Source organism: Mustela lutreola, chromosome 3 (genome assembly GCF_030435805.1).
Source record: "Mustela lutreola isolate mMusLut2 chromosome 3, mMusLut2.pri, whole genome shotgun sequence".
NCBI lineage: Eukaryota > Metazoa > Chordata > Mammalia > Carnivora > Mustelidae > Mustela > Mustela lutreola.
The window spans coordinates 44,808,443-44,835,799 of NC_081292.1; the positions used below are offsets into that span (position 1 = coordinate 44,808,443).

At 37.8% G+C, this 27,357-nt stretch overlaps 1 protein-coding gene across 1 annotated transcript in view; it reads right to left on the minus strand.

The window, feature by feature from the left end:
- LRRC69 (leucine rich repeat containing 69) overlaps positions 1-27,357 on the minus strand; it is a 111,619-nt gene that overhangs the window by 50,471 nt on the left and 33,791 nt on the right. The window contains exons 2-5 of the mRNA XM_059166054.1: positions 21,774-21,900; positions 18,200-18,272; positions 11,378-11,573; positions 8,377-8,448 (exon numbers count right to left, since the gene is read on the minus strand). Coding sequence (XP_059022037.1) covers positions 8,377-8,448; positions 11,378-11,573; positions 18,200-18,272; positions 21,774-21,900 — 468 coding nt within the window. The remainder of the gene's footprint in view (positions 1-8,376; positions 8,449-11,377; positions 11,574-18,199; positions 18,273-21,773; positions 21,901-27,357) is intronic.

A 27,357-nucleotide genomic window follows, 5' to 3' on the forward strand; every position in this document is an offset into this window, starting at 1 on the left:
AAATCTCTAATCATATCAAAGAAGAGAAAAGAGAAAGGGAACACAGAGTTAGCAAAACAAATTACAAATATACAAGAAGATACTGAGCTAGTCTGAAATAAATCAGTAACTACATTAAATTTAGATGAACTAAAAGCTGCAATATAAAGACAAAAGTTATCACACTGGACTTCTTAAAATGAAGAGTCATATGCTATTTATAAGAAATATATACCCAAAACCTAAGGCTATAGAAAGGCTGAAAGCAAGAATTAAAATAGATGTATCCTGCAAACATGAATCCAAATATATGTAGCTGATAAAGCCACATTAATATAAAACAATTCAACTTTAAAGCAAAAAGCATTATTTGCCATAATTCAGAATACATAAGCATGGAGCCAAGACATCAAAATCTTAACAAGCACCACTGCCGATTCTTAGGTACTCTCAAATCTATTTGATAAGGATCCCTATTTCATAGGGATTACAATCTGAAAAACATAGAGGAATAAATAGGAAATCCTTAAAACCAGGATTTCCAAACCAAAACACTGACATTTTAGACCAGATAATACTTTGTTACAGGGGACTGTCCCTCACAGGATAGAACATTTAGCAGGACCTCTACCTCCCCACTAGATGCTGACAGTACCACCGCATCTCCTCAGTTGTGACGACCAAAAATGTCTCCAGATACTCCCAAATGTCGCTGAAGGGCAAAATCTTCTCTGGTTGAAATTTACCGCCTTAGACCAACTTTTTTCTTACTCATTCTCACCAATCAGTTCTGATTTTTCCAGCAAGACAATGCCATTATGTTTGGTTGTTTGGTCAAGTCCATATCCAGCCAATGCGTCCATCCACCCACCGGTCCACCTATCAAGTATTTATTGGGTGTCTAGTTTGCAGGATGCACCATTCTAGGAGTTGGGAATACATCAGTGAAAAAAAGACAGAAATCCCTGCTTTCACAGAGTTCACATTTCAGGGTGGCTGTGTGGGGCAGAAAAAACTCACCATCTAAATCAAAATCAATGCATAAAGAGGCTGCCTAAGACCTGCATTACTGAATTTCAGCCCAAGTCCCTTTTTAAATTTTTTCTCATTTTTTATTAGGTTTACCCCTTGAAAAACACTGGCCCTCTTTCAGAAATCATTTAAACTCAGCTTCTATCACATGGCAGAAAAAAGCCAGCAGCCCTGACTCTGACTCCAAGAGCAAATAACCCTATGCTTCCTTTCTCTCAACAAGTGAGGTGAGTGTTACTTAAATTTTGGGATCTACGTTTTGAAGATAAAAAGCATTCCCTTTGTCACCTCAATCACTCTGAGCCATTTGTCTCGAACAAGAAACTTCCAAGAGTAATGAGTAAGAGGTAAACACTGTTCACCACCCCCCATACCATGTAGAATGGGGTACTCCGGAGCACTTAGAGTCGGTCATCCAGGACCAGTTCATCTCTAAAGCTGATAAGAGCACACAGAGAAGTAAAAAGGCAGAACTTGGAGTATTGACTTTAGCTAAGCAGGGAATATCAGTTTTACCTGCAACTTAATGAAGCCCTCAATTTTTGAGCCAGAATTTTAACAAAACCCTCACTGCATCCAGGGTAATATTTTATGAATTTTCTCTATGCTTTTCATTTCAAAAAGTCTTTCTCATGAAATTTTAGAATTTGAAGGGTGAAAGACGCAATCACATATAATTCGACACTCTCCTCCTTGCCTCCCTCCATATAAGAAACAGCAGAAAACATGATCTCATTCTCGTAAAACTAGTGACAGGCAAGGCATTTAGTCAAGTTTTGGAACTCACTAATTCTCTATTAGCTAAGCTTACATCACTTACATAAAACCACAGAGGCCACAAGGGGTTTTCATTAGGCAAGCATTGGCTTATATCCCATTTTTTTAAAGGTCACTGAATGTTGTTTTAAATGTATATCTCCTAATAAACTCTGCCACTGAAGGCAGCACCGACAACCAAAGAAAATATACTATTTTCAAATTAAGGTCAAATTTTAGAGAGGATTTAATGAGCTTCAGGGATAGGGTACAGTTTTCCTTAATATTCAACAGAGACAGAAAATAAACTATAGGCAGGAGAACAAGAACAAAGTCCATCTCTAATGTTGCTGTTCCAGAGGCAGAAAAGCGAAGGGAATGCGGCAGACAAATGGACTTTCTCATGGACTACTGAGCAAAGTAGATACCTCGAACTGAAACACTAGATGGTGGAGACCTTTGCAGATGTCCTTGAACACAGCTTCATGGACACTTCCCTGCACATCAGTTTTAAACTTTTAGGCTGCTTTCTAAACATCTTGCAACAGAGTTTCAAAAGTTTGGACAGAAATTTTGATACAAGACAAACCACAATTTCATTTTTCCCAGGCAGTTCCTTTGCCATGATTGCACTGAGCTTTTGACCACTCAAGCACATTTTTGATTGTGGACATTTTGAAATTTTATATAACCATTCTCCATGTGTTTGGTCAGTTCCATAGAACTATTTCTCTCCACCAAAAGCTAACTGCCCTCCCTAGATGTAGTGCACATGTTTGTATGCATCTGCTCATACATAGAAATCATTCTGTTGAAAGCAGGTGACCTCATCTGTCAATAAGAGTTATTCAAAAATATAATGCCTTTCTTCACTTGACTTTGAATTAAGCACACAAAAGTAAAACAGAAGACCCTGGCATAATTTGTGGAATATTTAGGCTTTATGGATTAGACAAATAGGAGGCTGAAGTGACACTAAGCCAGGGTCTGTGCCATGCTAGATGAAGGCAAGTGTCTAGAATCAAGGACACCATAACAAGATGAGCTTAGACTGGCATGGATCAAAATCAATCAGCATCAGCTACAAATAGAGAAACTTTTTTAAACTCTAAGTATTTGAGAGAAGAAAGGACATTAGGACAAGTAGCTGGCAACAATTTGAGTAAAGGGTCTAAGAAAAAGGGAGTTCAGTAATGAGGAGTCCTATTTTCAGAGGAATCTGGTGTGACAATCAGAAAGCAAGTGAGAAAAGAGGATGAAAGGAGACAGAAATAAACAGAATCCCTGGTGACAATCCAAGGAAAGGAGGATCCCCTTCAGGGAAACTGGGTTCTGTCTTATTGTTCAACCAAGGTAGGCCAGGAGACTGTAAATGGGTCTGCAGAGAAAAATAACTTGGAACAGCTATTGAAGCAAAAAACACATGGAGAACAGAAAGCAGAGTAAGGTGCTAATAAGACTGTACCCATCTGGTATACCTCTGCACATACAAATCGGTGGTTATTCTGCTATTGGCAAGTTAAAATCATTCAGGTGCTCTTATGGCTTTAAAAGCATGTGGAAGTGTCCCTGTATTTGGGATGGATTCAGTGGCAAGTAGCTCAGAACAAGCTTTGAAATAAAAAGAAAATAATATTTACCATCGACCATGGGCCAACCACAAGTAAAAGCTTTATATATATTATCTCATTTAATCATCTATTTATTCTGTATTCGCTGAACACAAACTGTTGTGACTAACCCTTTCCCAACAATGTTATGATAGAAGTGTTATTAATGTCCCCAATTTCCATAGGGGAAAAAAGAAAACACAAAGTGCTTGAGTTATGTGCTCAAGGTCACACAACTGGTAAATTGCTAACTTAGGCATATTTAATTTTTGTTTGGGAACAGTGGATTCAAATAGTCTCTTTGCCACTCAAATGATTTGTGTTTCTGGGAAAGTTACTTACATTTTTTTTTCTCCTATGTTTCTCATACTGTGAAAGAGAAAAGTGTTTGCCCTGTTCTCAAATCTGATTTATGATGACTCTGAAGAATTCTTGAAGGAAAAAAGGGGGGCACTGATAAAATGGAATAGGTGCTATAGCTATTATTCCTCCCATAAATAGTCCAAGCATATTTTTCTCATGACAACACCACTGCATGAGGCTTTTTCTCCTTGTATGTTTTCTTCTTATAAAAACACTATATGCCTACAGACCTCAGGGATACACAAATACTCAAGATTCTTAACTCCAACACAGAACCTGTTTATGGAGGCCACGGCTTCACATGAATGTTAATACCATGAATTTGAAACTGAAAGCAAACAGCAACTTTGGAAAATGAAGCATTGGCTATGCTTTACATCTTTTAAAGCCTATTTCCTCAATGCCTAGAAAAGCAAAGCACTTTCCCATGAGTTATCATATTGTAAGTTATCATATTACATGTCCTTATAACTATTTTACCTAGACCTGAGCCTCCCTTCCAAATACAACCATCTGATGTAAATGGAAAACTTTATAAAGACAAAAGTTAGAGACTACTACACATTGTATGATGATGGATTTGACCAAACTTTCTCCAAAATAAAACTCAGTGTTTAAAGCTACATGCTAAAAATCTCTTCAATGTTTAGATTGGCTGATAGATCAATGTTGAGGAAGATGTGTCAATGGTATACATGCACCAAGTGCATCCACAGAGTGGCTGAAAAAGAGTAACATATAAAACTCAGCTTCCAACTTAATAGGCATTTCTTGTGTTCACATACCAAAATCTTAGTTTCTGTGTAAAGTATCTTCCAGAGTAAGTAAGCACTGTATTGTTCAAGGAATGCCCCTTGAGTATCATTTTAGTTGAGGATACAGGGAAACTCTCGGAACCCAAACTCCCTGTGAGATGAAAGAACGGCTTCATTTATTTGTGTAGCACAACAGAGACTGCCCCGACCGCCGTTCGTGACACAAAAAATTTGTTCCTCAGTATTTCTTTTTTTCTCAGAGGAAAGTTCTAATATGTGAAGAGCCCTGGGCTTGCAGCCAAAAATCTTGAGCACAAGTCCTAACACTACCACTGCTCTATACTTCCGGACAGGGGTGCTCCAGGTGTGGTCCCCAGACTTGCAGCATCAGTATCACCTGAGAACTTCACAGGAACGCCAATTCTCGGGCAACCCAACCTACTGAATCAGAAACTGTACAGATGTGGGCCAGCCCTCTGCCTTTTCACAAGTCATCCAGGGACTCTGATGCCCTCTCAAGTCTAAGGGCCACTGCCATAGGTAAATTACTTCTCTGGAGCCTCAGTACTAAACAGGAATAATAATACCAGATTTTGGTCTTTTCCCATAAGCTATTCAAAATCTAATTGCTGTGAATATTTAATAACATGCAACATTGTTTTGCAATTTAATTACTAAATAATTGCAAAATAATGCTCTAGAAATATAACTTTTAGTGCCATTTCTCAATCTGAAAAGTACAGTTATGACCGTTCAGGTAGTTAGACTAATGGAGGATTCTGATCACAAGTGTTACAGAAACATGAAGCTTTCTGTTAGGTCTGCAAATGTTTTGTAGATCTTCTGTTATACACTTCACATCAAAGGCAAATGTCATGATGCCCCTGGTAATCATCATTAAAACTTTTTCTCACTTTAGTCAGGTCAACTCTTTCTTCCCAATGACTACAATTTGAAAAATAGCTGGGCTCTTGAGGGAAAGAGGAGCTGGAGAAAGATCTTTGCTTAAAAGATTTTTTAAAGATTTAAAAATGATTCTTTTGAGGGAACTAAAAAACTCAATAGTTTACTTAACTTACAGTCTATCTGCAAGACAGACTTGAAAAGAATTATTCTACTACGTGGAATAAATCAAACAGTACCACAGAAATGGTAGCACCAAAAGACTGTTTGGGAAAACCTGGAAGTCATCACAGGACAGAGAGAGGTGAACTAAGACTTGCACAATGGTAAGACTTGACAGCCTTCACAAATTCAATATTAACAACACGCAATCACTAAACATTCAAAACTATGTGTTTTTAGAAGATAGTTTGGTGATTTCTAAGGAGTCCATTTGTTGTGAGGCGCACTGGGTGTTGAACGGAGATGCTGAATCACTCTATTTGCACACCTGAGATTAATGTTATCTTATATGGTAATTAACTGGAATTTAAATAAAAATTTTTCAGAAGAAGTAACCATGCAATTACCACATGACTCAGCAATTCCACTTTTAGGTATATACCCCAAAGAAATGAAAACAGAAACTTAAACAGATACTTGTACAACTCATGTTCACAGCAGCATTATTCTTTTTTTTAAAAGAATTTATTTATTTATTTGACAGACAGAGACCCCAAGTAGGCAGAGAGGCAGGAAGAGAGAGAGGAGAAAGCAGGCTCCCTGCTGAGCAGAGAGCCCAATGCAGGGCTCGATCCCAGGACCCTGGGATCATGACCTGAGCCGAAGGAAGAGGCTTTAACCCACTGAGCCACCCAGGCACCCCACACAGCAGCATTATTCTATATAGCCAAAAGGTGGAAGGAGCCCAAATGTCCACAAACAAATGAGTGGAAAAACAGAGTGTGACAGATATGTACAATGAAATATGATTCAGCCTTTAGGAAGAAAGGAAATTCTAACCCAGCCTACAACATAGATGAACTGTGAAGACATTATGTTAAGTGAAACACAGTCACAAATGGACAAAGAAGATGTAAAACACACACACACACACACACACACACACACACACACACACACACACAGGAATATTATGCAGCCATCAAAAATGAAATCTTGCCATTGCAATGATGTGGATAGAACTAGAGAGTATTATGCTAAGCAAAATAAGTCAATCAGAGAAAGACAATTGACATATGATCTCACTGATATGAGGCATTTGAGAAACAAGAGAGAGGATCATAGGAAAAGGGAGGGAAAAATGAAATAAGAAACCAGAGAGGGAGACAAACCATAAGAGACTCTTAATCTCAGGAAACAACCTGAGGGTTGCTGGAGGGGAACAGGATAGGTGGGATGGAGTGGCTAGGTGATGGATACTGGGGAGGGTATGTGCTGATGAGTGCTGTGAATTGCATAAGACTAATGAATCACAGACCTGTATGTTAATAAAATAAATAAAATAAAATAAAATAAAATGTAATATGTGGGGGAAAACAAACAAACAAACAAGAAATACAGTCACAAAAGGACAAGTTATTGCATGTTTCTATGAGGTATATTGTACTTAAATAAGGTTCCCAAATGTCAAATTTTTTTTTTTAAAGATTTTATTTATTTATTTGACAGAGGGAGATCACAAGTAGGCAGAAAGGCAGGCAGAGAGAGAGAGGAGGAAGCAGGCTCCCCACTGAGCAGAGAGCCCGATGCGGGACTCGATCCCAGGACCCTGAGATCATGACCTGAGCCGAAGGCAGTGGCTTAACCCACTGAGCCACCCAGGCGCCCCCAAATGTCAAATTTATAGAGACAGAAAGAACAGTGGCTGCGAGGGGCTGGGTGAAGGGAGGGGAATGGGGAGAGAGTGTTTAAGGGGAACAAAGTTTTGGTTGGAGAAGGTGAAACACTTCTGGAAACAGCTGATGATGGCTGTGCAACATTGTGAATCTATATCTGGTGCCACAGAACTGGACACAAAAGTGTGTAAATGGTACATTTTATGTTACACATATTTTAACAAATAAACCACATTTTTTTCTAAAACAGACTTTACACTCATTTTTCATATTTGAGTTGCTTTCAGTGTAAATTTCTTTAAGGGTAAAAAGGACTGAAATCTCAGCTTGGAGCTGATCAATCAGCTAAAGTATTTAATAGATCAAAAATTATTTACTGGGCGCCTGGGTGGCTCAGTGGGTTAAGCCTCTGCCTTCAGCTTAGGTCATGATCCCAGGGTCCCGGGATCGAGCACCACATCAGGTTCTCTGCTCAGCAAGGAGCCTGCTTCTCCCTCTGTCTCTGCCTGCCTCTCTGCCTATTGGAGATCTCTTTCTTTCTGTCAAATAAAAAATATATATATTTATTGAAAACCTTCTGGATTGATGAGCTTCTAACTATTGCCCTGCATGTGGAACTAAGCTTGCTTGGGTATAAAAATGCAATAAGAAAAAAGGCCATTTCTTTTCCAAAAGTCAGACATCACCAAGACCAACTATTCCTCGGTTTTTTGAAATACAGTAAAGTCAAAATTCACTTCCAAATGAGATAACGTATATTTTTCATTGTTCATGGCTCAAAAATAACTAACAAAAGTGTCACCTTGGATTAATTACAAGGGATAAAAATGCATGCTCTGGAAAGTTATATTTTCAAAAAGTCTGAGGTAACCAAAGCAGTATAAAATAAAAAACATTTAAAATATTTATGATAGGAATCAGAGTTCACTTAGTTCAAACAATTTCAGCAGGCAGAGAACACATAGGAAGGAATGGGAGAGAACAGGTTTTGAAATTTGAGAACAAAGCAAATCTTTGAGTCATCTGTATAACCCAAGGTTCCAATTACTACAAAGTTTTACAACATTTACAATATTTTTCTAACTTCAGTAGCATAAACAAAGTTATATTTCACTTATAATAGAAGTAGACTCTACTTACTCCTGAAGGAAATGTCTGAATAAAATTTCCAGCTATGTCTAGGATTCTTAGGTTTATAAGATCGCAAAGTTCCTGTGTCAGAAAACAAAAGAGAGATTTTTAAGAATCTAATATGTAGAATCATAAATTTCTTCCAGCTTCAAACTTGATGGGATTGACCTTCTTTCCTAATTACCTGATCAATTCTTCAGCACCCCCTCCTGGAGCAGATCCATAGGTCCAGGGGTGTCTGTATGGTCTCCATTCCTTGGACTACTCCAGGGCAACATGGTGGCCAAGAGTTAGACTGTTTGTGGGTTCAAATCTGACCTCTGATGCTATGTAACTATGGACAAATTTCTTAATCTCTTCGTACTTCAGTTTCCCCATTTGTAAAATGAAAATGGTAATGGAAGCCCTTACTTTAATATGGTTATTGAATGGATTAAATAAGTTACTAATCAGAAAGTGCTTACTGAAAGGCCTTATAGTGAGAACTTGGTAGATATTACCAAAATCAAAATACAAAGCAGTTTTAAAAAACAGAAAACAGGTGTAAAAGGTCTATCAACAATTCCAAAGGCATTTATTTTATATCTACCTTTTGCTTAGCACTGTGCTGACACAATCCTTTCCTTATAAAAAAATAAAACCTGTTACTGTCTCTATCTACATGCCCAATGTGACTGAATGGGCATATACATTCACACCCGTGTGCAAACATACATGTAATTCATAATGTACCAGGGATGCCTGGGTGGCTCAGTCAGTTAAGCATCCAACTCTTGATTTCAGTTCAGGTCATGATCTCAGGGTCCTGGGATCAAGGCCCACATGGAACCCAGCATCAGGTTCTGAGTTCAGCGAGGAGTCGGCCTGAGATTTTCCTCCCTCTCCCTCTCCCTCTGCCTCTCCCCAACTCATGCTTATGCTCTCTCTTCTAAATAAATAAACAAAATCTTTTTAAAAATTAAAAATATAGAAATAAACTTTAAGATTTTTAAAAATATAATGTACCAGAAAATGATTCATAATTTGTTCATTAGCAAAAGAAATGAGTACTTCCTATAATGTCTTACTATTTATAATGTAGACCAAAAAGAACAATGATAGGCTGAATCATATTAAATGTACAAGGACATATAATCATAGGCATTCTTTACATAATACTTCAGGACAAGACCTACTAGCATTTAAATTTTTTAAAGTCCAAACTCCTCAGGATTTAAAAAAAAAAATGTAGTAAGAATATTGAGTTTAAGTACAGACTTTTAAGTCAGATGGACATGGATTTGAGTCCCTTCTCTGACCTTTGCAAACTGTGTTCAAGTCCTATAACCTCTCTGTTCCTTATTTTAAATGGGTAGGGGTGCTTGGGTGGCTCAGTTGGTTGAGCATCTGTCTCAAGTCATGATTTCAGGGTCTGGGTCTGAGTCCCACATCAGGCTCCCTGCTCAGCGGGGAGTCTGCTTTTCTCCCTCTCTCTCTATCCCTCCCCTACCCTTGTGTTCTCACTTGCTTTCCCTCTCTTGCAAGTAAATAAAACATTTTTTAAAAATGAAATAAAATGGTTTAATAAAAAGAACAACATCCCAGAGTTGTTATGAATACTAAATAATATAATGCTTCATGACAATGATCGTGGTATTACTGTTACTGTTTTTCCCTCACATAAAGGTATTACACTTTTAATAGATTTAGTTTGTAATTTTGAGAACTGTTCTTACTCATCTGCAGAAATTGGGATTTTTTTAAGGAATTGAAGAATAAAATTTTTGAAATATACTTTTTCACATATCAGATTACAGTTTGCACAGAATTTTTATTTATTTATTTTTATTTTATTTTTTAAGATTTTCTTTATTTATTCATGAGAGACAGAAAAAGAGGAGGCGGCAAAGGAATAAGCAGACTTCCCAATGAGCTGGGAGCCTGTTGTGGGACTCAATCCCAGGGCCCTGGGATCATGAACTGAGCTGAACCCAGATGCTTAACCAACTGAGCCACTTAGGCACCCAGAATTTTTAAATAGAATATCCTCTTGAGAGAAAAATAAAACAGCAGGAATTGATCTACTTTTTGTATTCCTCAACTTACTGCATGACATGCATCCCCTCCTATCAAATTAACTTTAATTTGCACAGGGAAGGAAGGTAAACTCAGTGACAAATTCCTAGCAGGAAACTGTACTCTTAAACTGGGAAATTTGAGGAGAGTTTAATAAAGCCATAATTTATAAACGTTTGGCAAGGTTCCCACAAAGTTCCCAAAAGCTGGCAACAGCAAGGAGTTCTTTCCAGCTATGGGCCTAAAAAGCCAAGGGAAAGTAGTAATTGTCCATATGAGGATCACCTAATATTCATTACGGTCTACTAGAGAAGTGTGCAAACAACTTACAACATTCTATCAGGAAGGGTACCATGGGTATACCATCTGGTACTCATTCTCCTCCTGCCCTTTCAACTCCTACTAGTGGCTCTCACTGGCCATATCCAAGAGGAAGCCAGAGGACAAAGGAGCTTACTGATGCCCATGCAGGTCAGTTTTCCAAGCACAAAACATGTTGGGAAAAGATGGAGAAAAGATTTGTAGGAAAAATGGAAGTATATAGCACATATTCCAAAACCAAAATGTACTTAACATTTATGCCATACATAAGGCTTCCAGATAAAATACAGGTTTGCTTAAATTTACATTTCAGACAACAATTTTTTTTAGTAGAAGTATGTCCCATGTTATATTTGGAACATATATGTACTAAAAAATTATTCGTTCCTTATCTGAGATTCAAGTTTAAATGAGCATCCTGTACCCTTATTTACTAAATTTGGCCTCCCCAGCTACGTAGAATATCCAAGTGATAACCCTCTTTCGTCATAGGGCTTTGGGAATGGACTATGCCTAATCGGAGGGAAAGCAAATGATGGCTTGTACTCAGATGTCCAAATCTATTCCATAACCACTCTCCACTGTGTCACAATGAGCTCTTCCCCGAGAAAATTTGGTTCCATGTTTAGCTTACCTCTGGCAAAACTTCAATGTTGTTTCCCACCAGAAGAAGCTTCTGGAGCTTCTTCAAGAACTTAATCTCTTCAGGTATGTAAATGAGCTGATTGTAGTTAAGTTGAAGTTCAGAAAGATTCTTAAGAAAACAAAGTTCTTTAGGAATGCTGGCTAGCTGGTTATGATTCATACTCAAATATATAAGGCTTTTTAATCTAAAAAATAAAGTATGTGAAAGAAATTCATGAGAATAAGAAAGCCCTTTTACTTATCAGAAGCATATGTCAATTCATTTTTTTTGTAGCTCATCTGAGCCTCACTTTCATCATGAGTTCACAACTACTACAAATACTTTGAGCATAAAAAATCTTTACTATAGGGGCACCTGGGTGGCTCAGTGGGTTAAGGCCTCTGCCTTCATCTCAGGTCATGATCTCAGGGTCCTGGGATCGAGCCCCACATCAGGCTCTCTGCTCAGCAGGGAGCCTGCTTCCTCCTCTCTCTGCCTGCCTCTTTGCCTACTTGTGATCTGTCTGTCAAATAAATAAATTAAATCTTAAAAAAAAATGCATCCTCTTTCTTAAAAAGTTTTTTAAAAATCTTTACTATAATTTAACTTTTAAAGATATTTTATAATCAGATAGCTTATGTTAAAAGAATGTTATGTAATCAAAACATTGATTTAAGAGAGAGAAAACTCTATTTTCATTTTTTGTTTGTATATATTGGCTATATTAAAGAAGAAGCCAGAGGACAAAGGAAGACACAGATATGCACAAATATACACATACATGTATACATGGATATAAATGAATAGAGGTATAGATATAAATATCCTGCACCAAATAGATGTGAGAACTACTTAGTTGCTGCAGAAGATACAAAGATGAATCAGCCACAAATTCTGCCATTATGGATATCATGGTCTAGAAGGAGATATTAGAGCCATAAAATGAAGTTAGGAAATGCCATCAGACAGGGAGAAAGGGATTCAAGAAATTCGAGTTTCCAGTTGCAGGTATGCTAGGGAGGCATATCATAAGCATTTGGGGAGAATAAACATTTGAACTTGGCTTTGAATAACAGAACATGTAAAATCAGGCCAACAAAGGGGGCAATAGAAGGTGAGAAAATATTAATATTTTGAATAAAGAAACGAAAGAAATTAGCAATGTTCAGCATCAACTATGTACCTGTGCATTGAACTACATCATCACCATAACCCAAAGGCTGGAGTTATTACCCTTAATTTAGAAATGAGGAAAATAAAGCATCAGAGGCAGTAAACAACCTACCCAAATCACCCATCTAGTAGATAACAGGGCCAAGACTCAAATGCAGATGTGTCTGTTTACAAAGCAAAGAATGAAAATATATGATAATCCCAAGGTCCAATGTGCTGAGATCAAAGTAATAACAGAATGAGGTGATACGTTTTAGACCATTAAAAAAGGGGGCCTGGCGGAAGGGAAGTGGTCAGGCCTGGTGAAGGGGTCTGGGGAAGACTACAAACCTGACAAGGAAAGCCATGTGAATAGATGAGATGAGAGGAAGAACAACAAAAAGGGCAGGAGAAGAGAGAGAAGCAGCAAGTGGTAAAGATTCTTGAAGAATGTGAACATCTGACAAATAACAGAAACAAAAACAAAACAAAAAGGCACCTAGAGAAGGCATGAGTAGAGAAACAGGAGATGAACCAGGTTGACAAAGAATCTTTAAAGGTACAGGGGAGAGTATTTCAAAATTAAAGAGATGGGTGACACTTTATAGGTTTTTTTTTTTAAAGATTTCATTTATTTATTTGACAGAGATCACAAGTAGGCAGAGAGGCAGGCAGAGAGAGAGAGAGGAGGAAGTAGAGCTTCTCTGCTGAGCAGAAAGCCCAATGCGGGGCTCTATTCAGGACCCTGGGATCATGACCTGAGCTGAAAGCAGAGGCTTTAACCCACTGAGCCACCCAGGCGCCCCCTGACACTTTAAATATTAAAGAGAGGTATTACAAGCTAACAAAACTACTAGAACCAGAAGCAGGATCATATACTATAAAGTCATTATTTTAAAAAATATATTGTACTTCTATATTGTAGCCACAAAAATTGGAAATGAAAGTTCTAAAAACTTCATTTACAGCAACATTTTTTAAAAAAACAACCATAAAATAGAAAAACATTTAACAAAAGATGTGAGAGACATCTATACTGAAAACTATCAATTATGATTAATAAAATTTAAAAGATCTCAAAATAAAAGTAGGGATACATCTTGCCCACATATAAAAAGAAACAATATTACTAAGATGCCAGTTCTCCCCAAAGTGATCTACAGTTCAACTTAGCCCAAATAAAAATTGTTTTTAAAGACTGATTTATTTATTTTAGAGAGTGTGCACAGAGGGGAGAGGGAGAGGGAGCCTGAAGCAGAATCTGTGTTAAGCACGGAGCCTCACGCGGGGCTCAATAACACGACCCTGAGATTACGACCTGAGCTGAAACCAGGAGTTGGATGCTCAACTGACTGCATCACTTAGGCTCTCTCCCAAATAAAAATCTTAACAGTTTCTTTGTGTAAAAACTGACAAATCAATTTTAAAATTTACATGGATAGTCAAAGTACCCAGGCCAAAACTATTATAAAAAACACAAAGTCAAAGGACTCACATTAACTGTTTTCAAAGCTACAATACAGCTACAATAATTAAAATAGTATTTAGAGAAATTATAGAAAAATAGATTGGTGCAATAGAAGGGAGAGTCAAAGAGACACATGAATGGTATTTTGACTTTGGGGATGTCAAAGCAATTCAATTAAAAAAAAAAAAACAGTCTTTCAACAATTGGTGCTAGAATAACTGGATAAACATTCGAGGGAAAAAAACCTTTAACCATTACCCACATCACACACAGATATTAATTTGTGGTGACTCATAGACCTATACATAAAAACTAAAACTATAGTTTATAGAAGAAAATATAGGATAATGTGGGGGGGGAAAACGAACTTTGACTATTACCCAACATTACGCACAAGCATTAATTTGAGATGAATTATAGACCTAAATTCAAAAACTAAAACTATAAACATTGTAGAAGAAAATATAGGATCATATCTTGATAAGTGAGATAAGCAAATATTTCCTTATGAAGTCCACAGAAAGCACTTATCTTAAAATAAAAGTATTTATAAATTGGCCTTCATCAAAGTTAAAAACTAACTTTCATCTAAAGGTACTGCAAAGAAAATAAAAGGCAAGCCACATTCCAGAAGAGATATCTGCAATACACGCACTTGTCAAAGCACTTGTATCCAGAATGCATAAGGAACTCTTACAACTCAATGTTAAGAAAGAAATAAACTGCAAATTTATTCCAATGGGAAAAATACCTGATACAAACACTTCACAAAAGAAGATATAAAAATGGGGAACGAGAACATGAAAAGGTGCTCAACTGTCATTAGACACTAGAGAAATGCAAATTAAAACTACCATGAGACATGACTCCATACCAACTATGATGGTAAACATTTTAAAATCTGCCAGAATGTAAAATGGCACAATCACTTTGCAAAACTACAGGCAGCTCTTAATAAATTGACATATACACTAATACTCCTACTTCATGACTCTACAACTCTACTCCTAGGAATTGAAATGAAAAATAAATTAAACATATGTCCACCAAAAGACTTCCACAAGAATAGTTATAATATCTTAATTCATAATAGCCCCAAATGGGAAATAATACAAATGTACTGAAACAGGCAAAAATAACTTGTGGCATAATTTACGCAATGAAATGCTACTGGGTATAAACAAAAAACAACAAATCCCCAACAAAGTCAACAATAAGGTGACTCTCAAAAAAAAAAATTATGCTTAGCAAAAGACAGACACAAAAGAATACAAACTGTATGATTCAATTTATTTAGTTCTAGAACAAGTAAAACTAATGTGTAGAGGTAGAAATCACAATAGTTGCTTATGAGAGGTAAGAATTCAGGAAGTGTGGATGAGGAAATTTGTGGGTTGAAGGAAACGTTCAAGACCTTATTGGTGTGTGTACATTGGTCAAAATTTATTGAATGGGAACACTTGTGATTTTTGTGGAATTTGTATTCAGCAGCAAGAAAATACCACTAGATTTGATTGCCCAAAGGACACTAATGGTCTTTAAAAATAATATTAAGTAGAATGAAGAGAAAAAAGAGAATTTTAAGGGAGAAAACAAAAGCAATAGATTGAGAGAAGTTTGACTATAAAGAAGAGAATGAGGGAGCCAGAGAAAAAAAGCAAGAGGTAGATTTTGTCTTAAGGTCTGCTTAAGGCCAGATAAAGAGGCTGGAAAGGCAAGATAAAGAGGAAGCCAAATTTCTTGGTAAAATACAGAGCAAAGTCATTTGCGAGAAGATATACAGTCAAAACTGGATGACCCAGTGTTAAAAGAAAGCAAAAATGTGTGGAGTAGGTCCTGTGGAGAAATTCCTGTGGTACAAGGAATTTTCTTCACTAATCACTGTTATAATCACAACTCTAATTGATTCTACTCAGAATTACTACCATGGCAGTTGGTTTTTCATTTTGTCAGTACTCCAAGGCATGAAGTTGAGCTCAGAGGCTACTGTAAAAAGCCATCATTCATTGGCTGAGCAAAGAGCAGAGGAAAAAAATAGTATGTGTCATTGTTTTCATCTCCAGGAGCAGGGAGAACTTCCATTCCTCCAAAAGAAAACTGTAAGAGGCACACTTGCAGCTTCTCCCTGCCCCCTTCCTCTCCAGTAGGCTGAAGAGAAACTGCACTGAGTGGTGAATTTGAAGAAAAAACTGAGTCCACTGGCTTTGTCCATTCTTTTTTCCCTTTCTTTCAGAGAGATTCTGTTGCCAAGATGCCCACCTTCTCCTTTTCCTTCTGTGGCTGCGCTGCCCTGCCGCAGACAGGGTTGTTTAGGGGCAAAACTCTGACCTGTCCAGGTTTGACTCCAAGTCCATTAACCAACACTTTGTAGTTTAGCCAACAAACAGATCACTCCCCCTCCCAGGTTCTAAACAAATAGAGAAATAAGACATGGGATTTTAAAAGAAGGGATTCACACATCAGCATAGAGCTGACACGAACAGTCTCCCCATCTCTCAGTCCTCCCCTGAATAAACATACCCACCCGGTCATGGCCTTTCCTGCTAAGGAAACTGCTTACTTGATGACAGACTAAAAGGAGGACACTGAGCCATGTACACTAAATGGTTTTCCCAAATTCACCAGTAAGTCCTTCTTTCCTCTCTAAAAAGGAATGAATGGGAGGAACAAAAAGAAGAATAAAAGTAAGAACCCATAATAAGAAAAGCTAACATCCACTGAGCACTTACTATGTCCCAGGCTCAATCTTAAATATTTTTGACAAATTTGCATATTTAACTGTCAAAACAACCCTATGAATAGGCACTATTATTGTCCTAATGCTGCAGCTGAAGACACTAAGGTATGGGAAGGTGAAGAAACTTTCCCAAAGTCAGAAAATGGAATCTTGCTTGAGGAGGTGACCAATTAGCCTACATATAGGACACAGTCTGAATACAGACAATCCAGAATTATCTATAAAATAGTGTAGACTTAACTATTTTGCAATCCTACATTTTTCAGCAAAAGCTTTCATCTTCTAAAATGTCACTATAGATTTATGCAGTTCTTTGACTATTATACTTAATACTCCAAACAGATCGAAGCTTAATAGATTATGAAATCATAGTGTTATAACTGTAAAGGTTTTAAAGTTCATCTACTCAAACTTCTTCCTTTGGACATAAGCAAGCTAAGGAGCAGTTAAATTACTTGCCCAAACTCATAAGGCCAGCGGCACAAAGATATGGCCCCGTTTGCCAGATCTTCCCTTTTCTTCATTATATCACTGATACGCAAATCCCATTGAGAAGCTGAATAAATGAAAGAGCAAGCAAACACCTACTGGCATCTTCACTGTTATAAATAGTCTTCTTCTTCAGAAATTAGATCACTTAAAATTTTTCCTAGTTATTCTGACTTAAAACATTACTTTCTCTGTGAAAATTTCCCTGGGAAGCAAAACATATTGGCTAGAAGTATAGACAAGTGAATTGGAATAGACTTTAGGTGCTGCACAAATCCCTTTGTTAAGGACTGTTCATAGTTTTGTATCCTTTAAAAATCTGGATGCTCTTATGTTGTAAAACATCTGTTTCCATTCAACAGGCAATAAAGAGAGTCTCCAAAGTCAAGTAAACCCAAGTAGGGTTTTCTCTCCATCTGTCAGGGGAAAAACCCAAGAGAGTGTTTTGCCTGCAGAAGGACGAGGCCCTCAGCTGGCTCCAGAAAGCCACTGTAACCGCAGCCCATCTGTGCAGATGTGCAGGATAAGGTGTGTAGCATTTTGTTGTTGTTGTTAATAAGAAAATGTGTGTGGGGGGGGGGGGTGGTTAATGAAAATGCTATCTCGATTTTCAAGACTTTGCTTTTACCTGACTTCTTCCATTAAGCTGAAAATGGTTTCCAGTACTTCACGAAATAAAATTTAATGTTCCCAATTCTATATCAGAGCAAACTGCAAGAACCCCAGAGTTAGGAAACCAATAATGCAATCAACTTTAGAACTTTTAGGTTTCAAACCCCCACTTTCACACTTAGACCGCCAAGTCATGCTATTTTTCATTGCCCTCAAGTGTTTAAAGAATCATTTGCTTAAAAATAGCGACTTGCCTCAGTCCTTCAGATGCCTCTTTGCCAGGTACAAACCCCACAGAGAGCTAGGCCAGACAATGAGGTTGAGGTTCAGAGGACCAGGGTGGGGCTGGAAGTCTAGCTATAAACAAAATTACCTGCTGACTTCTTGAGGAATCCATGTGAGCTGATTGTTGTTCAGATTAAGCAGAATCAAATTTTGTAAGCCATCTGTTGGGAAATAATTTTAGTCACGTTAGCTATCTCTTAGAGAATAACTTATAGCCACTTTTCTATATACCGTTGTTTTTCCTTCTGGTTTCTTGCCTTGGCCAAGGCTCGTGGGGTCGCTGGTGACAGATACCCTCTTAAACTAGCTTAAACAAAATAGAGGGAATTCGTCACCAAATTAAAAAGCTAAATCACAGCGCCCAAGAGCAGAGCACAGCCAGGCTCACCACACACTGGAACCAGAAACTAAGCGGCACCTAAACTCAGGGTTATTTTGTTTTAGTTTAACTGAAAAGGGCTGTTCCATAAATGTTGAGCGAATAAATGAAATCCAAAGGGCCCTCCTTACTGGCGGCATTCACCCACGCATCAGAAAAATCACGTAGCGAGAGCGGTCAAAGGCACCAGCCACCAGCACCTTAGCGGGCGCGCGGCTGGGCAGTGTGAGTGGGCCGACCTCCCGCGCGCGAGCCGGGCACGTGCACGCACTCTCACGCAGGCACGCGTACCACCGTCTCTCAGCACGTGCGCGTGCCTGTGTGACGGGCTCCGCGCCCCGTGCTCCTGCCGCCGCCCCACTGCTGCACAGCACCTCGGCACCTCGGGCAGGTGGCCCATGACTGCATTCTCTTTGTGGCCGCTCAGGTGGACCTCCCTTGGGAGGAGGACAAAGGGGACCCAAAGTGTGAACAAGTGTCCATGCAGCGCTGGAGTGACCTTGAAGAAGGACCAGTAGAAGTACTAGCACCTGGCACGGGAACTTGGGGATCTTCTTCACCTGAGGTGCAAAGGAGGTGAGGCATTCTTTGGCGCATTTCGTCGGGAATAGGTCCTCCTAGACCACCAGACTCTACGCAGAGCTCAAGGCAGAGCAGACGGATGGACTGGGGGCTTGTGTGCTTGTCCTTCTTCCCCGTTTGTCGGACTGGCACCAGTGTGTGTCACACACGGGGTGACCTGGAAAGCCTTTCCTGCACGTAATTCTGAGATGGTGCTCTACTGCAGGCCGGCCAAGGGGGAAAGGTCATGGTGTGGCTCGCCATCTGCTCTTAGAGGTCCATCTCCCAAGGCGTCACCAGCAACCTTTTGAACTCAAAATCGGTGACTCAAGGCAGCTCCAGGTACACCTCCATGGCAGGTTTCTCCCTGTTAGGCTTGGCAATGACTATGCCAGCCGCCCAACACACTGGGCCCTTAGCTCATGGGGGTAAGGGGATCTTATTAACATAAATATGTGTATATATACGTGTAATCGATATGTAATGCTACATGATTATAGGTTCATATATACATATTGGCTGTGTATGTATATACATAGGCCTTCGATTGCTCTTCATAGTTAAAGAAATGCTCATGCTGGGTCTCCTGGGCTTCTCATGTTTCTTGGACTGAACCACTAAAACAAGCTGTGTGTGATATGCAAGGACACCCACATTCTCAGGGCATCTCTGAAGAACACAGAGTTTTATTTCTCATTACAGCTTCTCTCAACTTCATATTTATATTCTGTCTCTCTTTCTCTTCCTACTCCTTTCTTTCCCCCACTCCCCAGGCTTTCTCTTTTGAGTAGGTTTTCTCTAATTTTCCATACATTCATAGCCATCCTACTATTGCTGCATTTAAATGTTCACGGACCGGGTAGACGAACTGAAATGCCTACAGGAACTGAGAAGATAACTCAGAACATCCTAGTGGCCCTGGTGGGAGTGTACCAGGCAGGAGTGTGCGGAATTGGTGAGCACCTGCCTTATCTAACAGGACAGCTGCCAAGCAGCCAGCCCCTGGCCATTGTTATCATGTAGGAATGTGATTCCAGTGTTGCCTAGTCTTTCTTTCTTAAAACAAAGAAGAGTGGGAGATCCATTTTGTTTGTTATTGTTGTTGTTTTTAATGAACTCTTCTGATTTGCAAATTTAGGTACCCTAACTCAAATGTTTTAAAAGGCCATCAAAAGAGAAACAACTTATTTGTGAGCCAGTTTCAGCTCAGAAACCAGTTGAACCAGTTTCAACTCACAGGACACCAGTTGCAACCACTATCTTAGTTCATATGATGAGCTCAGACCAGTTACACTGTTTTAGATTTCTACCATAATTCCCAAGAAAAAGACTAATATCAGCCTATCTTGGGACACATGTCTAGCCCCGGCCCAGTCTGGTCTGGTCAGAGTGACTGGGTCATGTAGTACAGGCTAGATAGCGTTCAACTCCCTGACACTAAACTACTTCTGCTCTTGGATAATAAGGACACAACATAAAACATATTCTAAAACATATTCTTTGTCATTCACATGGGCTTTTCAAAGTTCAACAGCCCAAAACCAAGAAATACAGCAACTACAGACATCCAGGGGCAGTGTACACAGGTTACATATATCTTATAAACCTCCTATTTAAGGGCACAGAAGAAAAAAATTTTCTTTATGGAAACCTAAATCAACGTTAACTAGGTTACATAATATTACTTATGTAAGTCGGGTTTTAAGTTTGTCTCCACAGTATAGTTTATAAAATTGTGGTTGTTTCACACCCTTAATTTTTTCCTTATGTAAACTGTTTTCTTCCCACGTAAAGTGTAATTGAACCCTGAATCTATGGGTTTGCATATATAACATGTATAAGCATCGGTAAGTGTTTACTACAGTTCTTATTTTGAAAAACTATTTCCCCAAGATACATGATTCAGGGTTTTAAAGTAAAGAGATCAAACGAAGTCTATTTGTGCTATTTGCCAAATATTCCCCTAATTTAGCGCCCCATGCAGTGATAGCCTCAATAAATGTTGCTTGATGATGACAGTGATTATATCTAGCACCCATGTCTTAAAAGTTCACAAAACATATCTTTAGTTTTATTAATAAGGACAAAGACATAGAATGATAAAGTACTGTACATGGGTCAATGAAGCTATAAAAATCATCCAGATCTCTTTGTCTTGTGTTTTATCCTTAAGCCCCTCTCCCTATATTAAATAAGAAAAGTGTTCTTTGAATAGAGAAGTTTTAAGTTGAAAGGAAACACCAAAAAAAAAAAAAAATGCCAATTATTGGATCTCATATATTTTCTTTCAAATTATCCTTTGATTTTAAACTTAGCATCTTGATCAAATATTGTAGCTTAACATTGAGACAATAAAAAGTATAAAGAACAAGAAGAGTTTTTCTTTATTTGATTTTCAGCCAGTTTCCTTGCAGGCACAGAGAAAGGGCCTCTAGATTCAAGGGTCAAAATGTACACTGATTCTAAAAAGGGAAGGTTTTCTTTTTTAGATTTTAGGTTTAGAAAAATTTAATACTAACTTATTTTCTTAGGTCCACATTAGAGAAATAGATAATATAATAGTTGAAAAAAATGTCCCCCAAGTTCCTTAATTTCAAGAATAGTGAGTAAATATCTGCAACAAAAAAAGATCCAAAGGTAAAATATCTTTTACTTTTTTACTTGTCCAATGTAAGAAGATTAGGTTTGATTCCATAATGATGCTCTTCTTTGACTAACTTACCATATGCTCCAGATGCAAATTTACAAATCTTATTTCCAAATAAATGAAGCTTCTTCAGGGATGTAAGGTATTTCACCTCTTCCGGAATTTCTTCCAAAAGGTTATTTCCCAGATTTAGTACTGTCAACTGTAAACATATAGAAATTTAATGAACTCATGCATTATTCACCTTCAAATGAGATGGAGAAATAATTAAGAACTTCTGTTGATAACTTTACACCTAGAGGATTTAAAAAAAGAACAAGTGAATCCTCAAGCCAGCAGCTGAAGAGAAATAATAAAGATTAGAGTAGAAATCAATGATACAGAAAAAACAACAACAACAAAAACGGTAGAACAGATCATGAAACAAGAGCTGGTTCTTTGAAAAAAATTAATAAAATTGATAAACCCCTAGCCAGTACTTACCAAAAAGAAAAGAGAAAGGACCCAAATAAATTAAATCATGAATGAGAGAGGGGAGATCACAACCAAGACCACAGAAAAATTATATGCCAACAAATTGGGCAATCTGGAAGAAATGGAAAAGTCCTAGAAATATGTAAACCACCAAAACTGAAAGCAGAAGAAATAGAAAACTTGAACAAACTGATAACCAGCAGCAAAATTGAATCAGCAATTGAAAATCTCCTGACAAAAGTCCAGGGCAGGATGGCTTCCCAGGGCAATTCTCCCAAACATTTGAAGAAGAGTTACTACCTATTCTTCTGAAACTGCTCCAAAAAATAGAAATGGAAAGAAAACTTCCAAATATATTCTATGAGGCCAACATTACCTTGATCTTAAAACCAAAGACTCCACTAAAAAAGAGAACTACAGGCCAATATGCGTGATGAACATGGATGCAAAAATCCTCAACAAAATACTAGCAATTGAATCCAACAGTAAATTAAAAGAATCAGTCATTCACCATGATCAAGTGGGATTTACTCCTGGGTTTCAAGGGTGGTTTAATATTTGCAAATCAATCATTGTGATATATCACATTAATAAAAGAATGGATAAGAACCATATGATCTTAATAGATACAGAAAAAGCATTTGACAAAGTACAGGATCCACTCTTTTTTTTAATTAAAGTTTTTTTTTTTAAGATTTTATTTATTTATTTGACAGACAGAGATCACAAGTAGGCAGCGAGGCGGGCAGAGAGAGGGGGAAGCAGGCTCCCTGCCAAGCAGAGAGTCCATTGTGGGGCTCGATCCCAGGACCCTGAGATCATGACCCGAGCCAAAGGCAGAGGCTTAACCCACTGAGCTACACAGGTGCCCCCAGGATCCACTCTTGATATAAACCTTCCACAAAGTAGGGATAGAGAGTACATACATCAACATCGTAAGGGCCATATGTAAAAGAACTATAGCTAATATCATCCTCAACAGGGAAAAACCGAGAGCTTTTCCCCTAAGGTCGGGAACATGATAGCGATGTCCATTCTTACCATTATTATTTAACATAGTACTAACCTCAGCAATCAAATAACAAAGAGAAATAAAGGGCATCCAAATCAGCAAAGAATTCAAAGAAGAAGTCACTATTTGCACAAGACATGACACTCTGTATAGAAAACCGGAAAGGCTCCACCAAAAAATTGCTAGAACTGATACATGAATTCAGTAAAGTCACAGGGTACAAATGGACATACAGAAATCTGCTGCATTTCTCTAAACCAATAATGAAGCAACAGAAAGAGAAATCAAGGAATCAGTCCCATTTACAATAGCATCAAAAACTCTAAGATAGCTGGGAATAAGCTAAACCAAAGAGGTTAAAGATCTATACTCCAAAACCTGTAAAACACTTCTGAAAGAAATTGAACATGAGACAAAGAAATGGGAAAGCATTCCTTGCTCATGCATTCGAAGAACAAATATTGTAAAAATGTCTATACTACCCAAAGCAACCTACACATTTAAGGCCATCCCCATCAAAATATGACCAGCATTTTTCACAGAGCTAGAACAAATAATCCAAAAATTTGTATGGAACCACAAAAGACCCTGAATAGCCAAAGCAATCTTGAAAAAGAAAAGCAAGGTAGGAGAAGAATAAATGAAACAAGATGGGATTGGGAGGGAGACAAACCATAAGTGACTCTTAATCTCACAAAACAAACTGAGGGTTGCTGGGGGGAGGGGGTTTGGGAGAAGGGGGTGGGATTATGGACATTGGGGAGGGTATGTGCTTTGGTGAGTGCTGTGAAGTGTGTAAACCAGGTGATTCACAGACCTGTACCCCTGGGGATAAAAATATATGTTTATAAAAAATAAAAAATTTTAAAAAAAGAAAAGAAAAGAAAAGCAAGGCTGGAGGCATAGCAATTCCAGACTTCAAGGTATATTACAAAGCTGTGATGACGAAGATAGTATGGTACTGGCACAAAAACATGTTTGTGAATGGAACAGAACAGAAAATGCAGAAGTGAACTGTAGATCACAACTCTATGATCTACTAATCTTTGACAAAGCAGGAAACAATATCCAGTGGGGGGAAAAAACAGTGTCTTCAACGAATGGTGTTGGGAAAACTGGACAGCCACATGAAAAAGAACATGAACTTTCTAAGAGCATACCCAAGAGAACACAAAAGAACACTACTTTCTTACAGCATACACAAGAACAAATTCAGAATGGGTGAAAGACCTAAATGTGAGACAGGAAACCATCAAAATCTTAGAGGAGAACACATAGAGGTAACCTCTTTGATGTTGGCCATAGCAACTGCTTACTAGATACATATCCTCAGGCAAGGGAAACAAAAGCATAAATAAACTATTGGGGATGTCTAGGTGGTGCAGTAGGTTGAGCATCCAATTTTTGGTTTCAGCTAAGGTCATGATCTCAGGGTTGTGCGATTGAGCCCCCTGTCGGGCTCCACACAGTGCAGAGTCTACTTGAGATTCTCTCTTCCTCTCCCTCAGCTGCTCCTCATGCACTCTCTCATACTCCCTCACTCACTCTCTCTCAAACAAATACGTAAATCTTTAAAAATAAATAAATAAATAAACTATTGGTAAGGCGCCTGGGTGGCTCAGTTGGTTAAGTAACTGCCTTTGGCTCAGGTCATGATCCTGGACTCCAGGATCACAGCAGGGAATCTGCTTCTTCTGTCCTTCCCCCTTCTCATGCTCTCTCTCTTTCATTCTCTCTTTTAAATAAATAAATAAAATCTTTTTAAAAATATATAAATAAACTATTGGGTCTTCATCAAGATAAAAAGTTTCTGGGGCACTGGGGTGGCTCAGTGGGTTAAAGCCTCTGCCTTCAGCTCAGGTCATGATCCCAGGGTCCTGGAATTGAACCCCGCATCCAGCTCTCTGCTCGGCAAGGAGCCTGCTTCCTCCTCTCTATCTCTCTCTCTCTCTGCTTGCCTCTCTGCCTACTTCTGATCTTTGTCTGTCAAATAAATAAATAAAATCTTTTTTTTTTTTTTTAAGTTTCTGCACAGTGAAGGAAGGAAATAACAAAAATAAAAGTCAGCCTATGGAATGGCAGAAGATATGTGCAAATGACATAGGTCATAAAGGGTTAGTATCCAAAATATATAAAGAACATCTAAAATTCAACCCCCCCAAAAAAGCCAGTTAAAAGATGAGCAGAATACATGAATAGACATTTTTCCAAAGAAGACATACAAATAGCTAACAGACACATGAAAATATGCTCAATATAACTTACCATCAAGGAAATACAAATCAAAACCACTATGAGATATTACTTCACACCTGTCAGAATGGCTAAAATTAGCAATACAGGAAACAACAGATGTTGGCAAGGGTGTGGAGAAAGGGGAACCCTCTTAAACTCTTAGTGGGAATGCAACTGGTACAGCCACTCTGGAACACAGTATGGAGGTTCCTCAAAAAGGTAAAAATAGTACTACCTTATGACCCAGCAATTGCACTACGAGGTATTTATACAAAGGGTACACAAGTACTGATTCAAAGAGATTCATGTACCCCAATGTTTATAGCAGTATTACCAACAATAGCCAAATTATAGAAAGAGCCCAAATGTCCACTGACTGATAAATGGTTAAAGATGTGACTATATGTACAACATAATATAGTCAGCCATAAAAAAGAATGAAATCTTGCTATTTGCAATGACATGGCTGGAGCTAGAGAGTACTATGCTAAGCAAAATAAGTCAGTCAAAAAAGACAAATGCCATATGATTTCACTTATATGTGGAATTTAAGAACCAAAGCAGATGAACATGTACAGGGGAAAAGAGAGAAGCAAACCATACAGTGAACTATTAACTATAGAAAACAAAAGAGTTGCTGGAGGGGAAATTGGGTGGGGGGATGGGTTAAATGGGTGATGGGTATTAAGGAGGGCACCTGTTGTGATGAACACTGGGTGTTGTATGTAACTGATGAATCACTAAATCCTACACATGAAACTAATATTACAAGGTATGTTAGCAAACTGGAATTTAAGCAAAAACTTGGTAGAAAAAAACAAACTAGAATAAAATAGTCTTAGTAGGTATGCTGCATGAAAAATTGATAAAATACAAGAAAAGTGTATGTCAGAATAAAAATACTGAATGGAAAAGAGGAAAGTTGGGTTGAATGTGCTAAAAATAATGCAATAATTCAAACCAGTGAAAGACCAACTAAAGTGACTGCTGTTAAAAATAGCATCATTATTTTTAGTTATTGTTCTATATAAAATTCTTTCTATTCAAAATTTATATCTTTGACAATTTCCCATACATATGTGATATTACCTAACAATTTCAACTTTAAAATGATTTTATAATATGAATTTAAAAAACTTTGTTGAGATCCATGTAACCTAAGAATATGTCAGCATAATCTTAAAAAATTATTTCACATGAAATAAATAATAATTTCACATGAAATCAATAATAATGAGCTTTAAAAATAAAATTTATTTGAGCTTTATGTTCAAACATCTTGTGTTAATTAAAGCATAATTTAATTTTTATTTAAAACACTGAACTTCATTAAAATTGTAATACAAACCATCATAAAGGCATTTAAAAACACAATAAATGATTCACTAATAATTCACTTGAGCATCTCAAAGAGTATCCAAACATTGTGACCCACACAATCAAAACCTTTAAGAAGTCAGCAAAGGGTTCATCAAGATAAGTGTACTCTTAATCCCCTTTATCTATTTCACCCATCCCCCCACTTATCTTGGACATTTATATTGATGAACACTGAGAAATATATAGAGCAGTTGAATTATTATACTGTATGTGTGAAACTAACGTAACATTATATGTTAATTATACTTGAATTAAAGAAGAAAGGGGGCACCTGGGTGGTTTAGTCAGTTAAGTGTCTGCCTTAGACTCAGGTCATGATCTCAGGTCCTGGGATTGACCCCTGAGTTGGACTTTCTTCTCAGTTTCTCTCTCTCCTTCAGACCCAACCTCATGCATGTACACTCTCACTCTCTCTCTCCTCTCAAATAAATAAAATCTTTTTTAAAAATTAAAGTTAAAAAAAAATCTTGGCAAAGGGACTCATTTCTTGAAAATAGAAATATAGCCCAAGATCTGAGGTCCTCCTATCATACTAATGTCTGATTGGTCAGACTTGGA